The sequence below is a fragment of the Gymnogyps californianus genome, chromosome 1, assembly GCF_018139145.2.
Source record: "Gymnogyps californianus isolate 813 chromosome 1, ASM1813914v2, whole genome shotgun sequence".
In the NCBI taxonomy this organism is placed as follows: domain Eukaryota; kingdom Metazoa; phylum Chordata; class Aves; order Accipitriformes; family Cathartidae; genus Gymnogyps; species Gymnogyps californianus.
In genome coordinates, this window is record NC_059471.1 from 161,891,298 (window position 1) to 161,898,295 (window position 6,998).

General features: G+C 51.3%; 1 protein-coding gene across 1 annotated transcript; it reads left to right on the plus strand.

Moving 5' to 3' along the window:
* The first annotated feature begins 422 nt into the window (after nucleotides 1-422).
* Nucleotides 423-3,756, plus strand: ATF4 (activating transcription factor 4). The gene is made up of 3 exons (XM_050914626.1): nucleotides 423-807; nucleotides 1,964-2,278; nucleotides 2,816-3,756. Exons 2-3 carry the CDS (start codon nucleotides 2,056-2,058, stop codon nucleotides 3,664-3,666), a joined length of 1,074 nt encoding a protein of 357 aa, XP_050770583.1. The 5' UTR covers nucleotides 423-807; nucleotides 1,964-2,055; the 3' UTR covers nucleotides 3,667-3,756.
* Nucleotides 3,757-6,998: the final 3,242 nt, after the last annotated feature.

Below are 6,998 nucleotides of genomic sequence, written 5' to 3' on the forward strand. Positions count from 1 at the left end.
CGGTGAGAGGCCCAGGGACAGCTCCCGGCTCCCGCCCCCCCTCCGGGCGCCACTTCCCTGCCCAGGTGCTCCTTCTCGCCCCTCTCCCCCTTCCCCTCATCATCGGGCCTCCTGCGGGCCCTGGCCAATGACAGCTCACGGCGCACGTGAGCAACTCGCCTCTAGCCAATGAGCGCCCCCCCTATCCCACGTGGCGATCTGCGTGATGCCGCCTATGCGAGCGCCCCGTCTTTGTTGGCGGTTAAAACACCCCCCACCCCCCGCCAACGCTCCCCGCGGGAGGGGCGGGGGGGAGCGTCCTCAGCTGCTCCGATCACGTGACGCGGCCTCGCCTGGCGGGGAGGTGGCGAGCGCGGATGTACACCATATAGTCCCTCCGCCGCTTCCCCGGCGTGGTGTGGTAGCTTTTGTCGGCGGCTCCCGCGTTTAACTCGTAGCAGAATGGCAGGAGAGAAGTCCAGAAGCCCAGAAAGACAGGCTACCGGCCGGCAGGCGCTGGTGAGAGGCAGGTGACGCTTGGCGGAAGGACACCTCACAGCCGGATCTTGTTTTGCTGAAGGCGGCTCATATATAAAGGCGGCGCGCGGGCGGTGCCACCTCATTGTGTGTCTGTTGCTGAAGTGTGAAGTGTTTATAGTGTCTGTGTGTGTAGCATCTTCCCGCGCGACGCGGACCGGAGCAGACTCCCCTCCCCTGGCCGCCATGGCTCTTTAAGGGCGGCAGGGCCAGCGGCGGCATCGGCCAGTGCAGCAGGCGCAGCAGCAGCGGCGGCGGCCTCAGCACATCCCCGGCATCTGCAACCATGGCGTGAGTATTCTGTGTGAGGGGCTGGTATTTCCTTCCCCTGTGTGTTGGTAGTCGCCCTCTTCTCCCCTTTCAGTGGGCTTCAGGGGCGGGTTTATCGCCCGTATGGTAATGGATGGTTTTTCCCGGGGAAAAAGTACCTGGGTAATAAGATGGGGGCGAGGGGGCATCCTTGTGGGGCTCAACCTCCCTGGGGCGGCGGGTGTCAGAAATGGCAGGAAATGCCATTTCCGAAGAAATTACGAGAACTTCATGTGTCTTCAAGAAGACTCGATTCCCAAAAGTTCGGGATTTTCCCATTTCATGGGGTTTTCGTGGGAGTAAGGGTAGTATGTTCCTAGGTAGGGTTTCTTTACCCCGCGTGGGGGAATGGTTCTGTAGGTGGGGGGAAATGGGGCATTGGAGGCATCGAGGTTCTGAGAGTGTAAGTACCGTTTGGTGTATCGTCCCGAGTAGATAAACGGGGGGGGGGGGGCTGTTTGTAAGCTGGAAGCAGTACTGTAGTCCTTTAATACTGTAGCGTTAAGCCTGCCTTGAATATCTGGAGGGGTTTGATAACCCTCTGGAAACTCCAGTAAAAGCAGGTGTGTGTGACAGTCGGTTGGGTTTCTCGCCCAAACGCCCTGTTCTTTTGTAAGTCAGCTCATTTCAGAGAGGTCCGTTGACCTTTTCCACCTCGCCTCTATCACTGCATCCTCGGTACTTGGCACGACTCAGCTCTGTAAAGCCTGGGCGGCAGCCTGAGGCGCCCGGTGCTGGAGCCCCACAGTGGAAACGTGGCAAGATACAAAATGGCGGCCGCTGCCGGGGTGGGCAGAGGGACGCGGCGGGATCGCGAAATGGCTGCGGCTGCTGGCGTGGGCGTGAGTCACGGCAGCGGGTGGGTGGGGCCGGCGGCAGCCGTGCCCATATTTGGGCATGAGGAAGCCGGGCGGCCCTCGGTGGGAGACTCGCACCTGGAGCCAGCAGCTGGCTCTGGCCAGCCTTCAGCAAGAAATTAAAAGTGCAGAGATGCTGTGTTGCAGGCAAACAGCAGTCCCGAAAATGGAGAAGTCATACCAGTCTCTAGAGTACCACCATACTCCCTGAAGTGGCATTGCTTGTAAAAAGCTACTATGCTGGTCGAACAAGTACTGATGAATTAAAGTTCTATTTGCAGGTTTTTCAAGGCACCGCACAGCAGCATTGCTGTAGTCGACAAAAAGACCCTCTACTTGTCTACATCCTTCGACATCAAAGCATTAAAAACCGATGAAGATGAGCCTCTTGAACAACGAGATGCTGTTGGGGGATTCATTATCCCCCTTCAGCCAGCCGTGTTCGGTGGCTGAGGAAAGTCTGGGACTCCTAGATGACTACCTGGAGGTGGCCGAGCCCCTCAGTTCGCATGGGTTCTCCAGCGACAAGGCTAAGGCAGTCTCCTCCAATTGGCTTGCTGTGGACAGTTTAGGCAACACCATAGATAGCAGCCAGGGTAAGGTATTATTTATTTGCATAAAGTACATCAATTACAATGGCACATAATGATTTAGTAACATTCTGATTAAAAAAAATAAATTGCTAGGTTTTCATAAATGTGAAGGCAACCTCACATGCATACCTCTGCTTGGAAAGTGTGTACACTACTTACACAATACAGAATTGCTGGTTACTGGACTGGCGTATGGTAAGGTGACAATTCTGTTCATCCTTTAATAACATACCAGCTGTTACGGTACTACTCCCTGGCAGAGGTCACAAGAAACAAGCATGGCTGTATGTTTCAAATGGCCCTGGATTCTTCTGGTATTGGAGTAAGAGGGATGGAATGTCAGAACAGCTGACTGCTTACATTGTACCCTGCAGTGTTGTGCAGCTAAATGGCAGGGGATTTTTTTCTGATGGTTGATTTTCTTCATACCAATATAAGAGATAGGGAAGATGTTAAAAGATGAGTTTCTAGATTGTTTTCAGAAGCTTGAGTTGCATTGGTTGCTGGCGTACTGAAATGGTAACTTTTTTTGTTGTGCAGAGGATGCCTTCTCTGGCATGGAGTGGATGGTGGAGAAGATGGATCTGAAGGAATTTGATTTTGATGCCCTGTTAGGTATGGAACATCTGGAAGCCACCGTCTCACCAGACGAGCTGATGGCCACGTTGGAAAACACGTGTGATCTCCTATTTAACCCTACCATCCAGGAATTTCACAACAAAGAGCCTCCACTGATAACTGACCTAATCACCCATCTCCCTGAATCTCCAATTGCAGCAGATCCAATGGCCCCATTGGCTTCCCTTTGGTCTTTTCCCCTCTCCCCAGGGTCTCTGACTTCCACTCCAGACCATTCATTTAGTTTAGAACTAGGTAGTGAAGTGGATGTTCTGGAAGGAGAAAGAAAACAGGAGGGCCCCACCTTTGTGGTAGTGATCACCAAGTCCGAGAAAGAGGAGGAGAACCATTCCGATGATAGTGGAATATGCATGAGCCCAGACTCCTACCTGGGAACACCCCAACATAGTCCTACCAATTCAGTTGGATCCCCCAATGACAACCAGTTCCCTGCAGATGCCAGCTGTGGCTCTCTGCGGTCCAAACCGTATGATCATCCTGCAGAGAAGGTAGTGTCAGCAAAGATGAAAGGAGAAAAGAAAATAGATAAGAAACTGAAAAAGATGGAGCAGAATAAGACGGCTGCCACACGTTACCGGCAGAAGAAGAGGGCAGAACAGGAGGCACTGTCTGGGGAGTGCAGAGAGTTGGAGCAGAAGAATCAGGCCCTGAAGGAGAAAGCAGATTCCCTTAGTAAGGAAATTCAGTACTTAAAAGATCTGATTGAAGAGGTACGCAAGGCCAAGGGCAAAAGAGCTAGAGTCCCTGAGTAGGGTAGTCAGCAGTTTTTATGTGCATGTATATAAGCTTGCTGCTAAAGCTGTGTATTGCTGTCTAATAAATTATTTTATAGTAAACTTGCAGTTCTGGTGTGAGGTAACTGTAAAACAAGCATGACTTGCACCACACCTTGGTGTAAATACAAACATGATAAGCTCTTGGGTGTGCTACTCATCCCAAGAGGAGAATGCAGTGTGACATGCTGTTGTGTGATGCGTGTTCAACTGGGCAATGGATGCAGTGCAAGTGCACAAAGTGCTTTGAATCGGTTCAGTTAAAACTGTAACTTGGGTGGCTTGTCGCTACAACTTACATATATTTGGTAATAAATACATATGCTAAAGTGAGGGGGATTGTACTGAGGTGCCCCAAGTTTTTCAGTAGCAAAGGTGTAATCCCATTTAAAGAACTGAACTTTGAGAGTGTAAGACTAGATGATACAAGATGTACAAGGTCAGTAAAATGCATGGTGGGAGGGTTTTGTTCTCACTTGGCAGACCTGAACCTTCTTTCTGAAGGAGGTGAATGGTCCAGGGTACAAAACATGCAAAACAAATTAGTTGTGAACGTAAGTTTAAGAAATGAGCAGCTTGCTAGGAGGCGAGTCCAGAGCAAGTAATGGCAGTGTTGAACTGGCACTTCTGGTTTCTCCTCCTCTCCCTGCGAGTCCCCAAATGTCCAGAGCATGAGCGGGAGGTGTGTTTCTTGGCCCAAGCTGGTGGGTTTGGGGTAGAGGCTGCCCTCATGCTGTGGTAGGTGAACTGGGCTAAATGGGTGGGGTTACTCTTGGTGCTCTTAATGATGGAAGACATTCGCATACAAAAGTGTGAAAGACTTGGAGGCTTCTTCAGACAGCCACGGAAGAGTCAAATTTTAAGGTGTAAACATAAATTTGGCTTTATTCTACCAAGGGAACAGATGAGTTGGTCCATAAAGCTAGTTCAGCTGTACTGGGTCAGCCGTGCAGCCAGTGGAGAGAAGGTGCTGGTGTGCTGGAGCAGCGTGTGTGCGTGCTGGGGATACTGGTAGGGATTGTTGACAGTGAGCTGCAGCCTGGCGCCTGGTGTTTGCGTTGCTCAGGGGGGCCATGGTAGGTGAGTTAACGCTCTGGTGCTGGAGCGTGGCAACAGGAAAGGTGTAATGGGGAAAAAAGAAAACCCTGCTGTGCTGGTGTGTCTATTACACGCTGCAGAGAATGTAGAGATGATAGGCAGGAGCCTGTGTAGCAGGGTGGTTTCTGCCTGTAGATATTAATTAGTGCCCTTCTATTACTGGGTAAGTTTATAGTCTAGCCACTCAATGCAAAGAAATTTTCTTTATGGCTGGTTCCAGCCCTGTGAGGTTCTGAACGTCAGTGCAGTTCCACATCAAGCGTGGCTTTACTCTAATAGAAGCTTCAGGATTTGGGACATGTCATTTTTAATGATTTTGTGTGGTGGGGTTTTTTTGTTGTTGTTTTTTTCTTTTTCTTCTTTTTGGCCACTGATAACCAGATTTAGCAGCACCTAATCCCTGCTTGGCCTGCTGGAGCCAGCTTTGGCATGTGGACGTGCACATCCTTCCCTGAGGAGTTAAGATTCCTTCTCACTTGCACTGACACGACCCAGTAAGCTGCCCAGCTCAGGCACCTGCACGTCCCAGCCTGGCTGGCATGCACATGCAGTGCAGTGGCTTCAGGACCGGCTTTAGCCAGCGCTGGAGCGAGGAGGGAAAAGGTCCCTAATGGTATTAGAAAATCGTTTGTCCAGTTGCAGCCTCGTGGGGGTCCTGGTTTCTGACACTTAAACTCCTTATGTTAACCTCAAGTTAGGGCTGCAGTCCTCCAGCCCTGTTCATTGCCCGAGCCATGAGCTGATGTGTGACATGGGATAATGGCCGTGCGCTCTGGGACCTGCTGCGTGAAGGCTCTTCCAGCAGGCAGATGAAGTAGGTAACTGCTGGCAGCAGGCAGCTGCTTGCTGGCAGGGAGGCCTGAGCGGGCCAGGCCCTCGGTGGTGACTTGACCCGTCTATGCTTACAGCTGGTGCCTGGGTGACATGGATGCTATCTAAATTACAGAGAAAAGACTCCCTGTCAGGAGTTAGGGCTCATGCCACATTGAAAGTGGAGTGGGTAACTAAAAGACCCTCACCTTGGCTTTCATGAGACAGCGAGTTCCCTGTTGTTTGAGTAGTCTCAGCCCAGACTCCTCATCTTCATGGGAGTATCTGCCCCATCTCTTACCTCCTGGGCAAGCGCTCTGACTACTATGCACTATATAAATGGGACACACTGCAAACCGGCAGGCACATTGAGGTCCTGCTTTAAGTGCTGCTTTGTTCTCCAGAGCTTACTGGTGACTGCATGCAGGGACAAAGGACTGTTCTCTTTTGGGAGGCAGAGCAACCTGATAGGTTTCCTTCAGATCAGCTGGACGTGCCAGGCTGGGGACAGGGATAATGAGAGGCAGGAAAGCCCAATGAGCAGGACAGTCTTTCCCCTGATGGGTCATATCTGTACCTGAGGTGACAATGTGCTTGGTCTCAGCTAAGCCACAGAAAATGTGGTAAGTGGTATGAGTGTATGAGCAAGTGGCTTCTCCGTGCAGGGCAAACCCCTCCTCTCCTCCCCAAACTGATCCCTCTTTCCAACCATGGGGCAACCACCTCTACTTCCCTTAGAGCCATTGCAACTTCTGTTTAAACCTGACAGCGGCCTGGGCTGCGGGGGCAGCGGGTATGTTTTACAGCCCTTACCCAGCTCACCCAAAGCCTGGAAAGGTTGTCAGCACATTTATCCCCCACCCCACCCCATGGCAGGGCTGTGTGAGCCACCTCTGACTAAAATCAATTTTTCTTTGAGTCCATGCTCTGCAGGCAGATGAGGCAGTGTCTGTGCTGGCCAGTAAATAAATGATTCTGGTTTCTACAGCCCTCCAGAGGGTATGTAGCTCCAGTTTACCAAATTACACTCACTCCAGGGAAGGAAGATCAGAGCTGGAACAGGAGACAAGGAATGCGTGACGCACCTGTGCTGCTTTGCTCTCTGCCCTCTATCCATGTGTGCGTTTTATAGGGCTCCTTGCAGGAGAACGAGAAACCTGCCCTTGAAGAGTGGTTGGTGTCGTTACTGCTTGCTGAGGCTCTGAGCTTGCAGCTTTGCAGAGGCAGCCAATATGGCAACCTTATGCAATATCTGCTGAAATGACGCCATGTTTCCATACTTAGCAACTTAGTTAACATTTTACACTGGCTAGAGATTATGGCTGACTCTTCCTCTGGGTTTTTCATTTAGACTTTTCCTCCAGGCTTGTGTTAGGCACAGCCAGTGTCACACCACTTGGCTC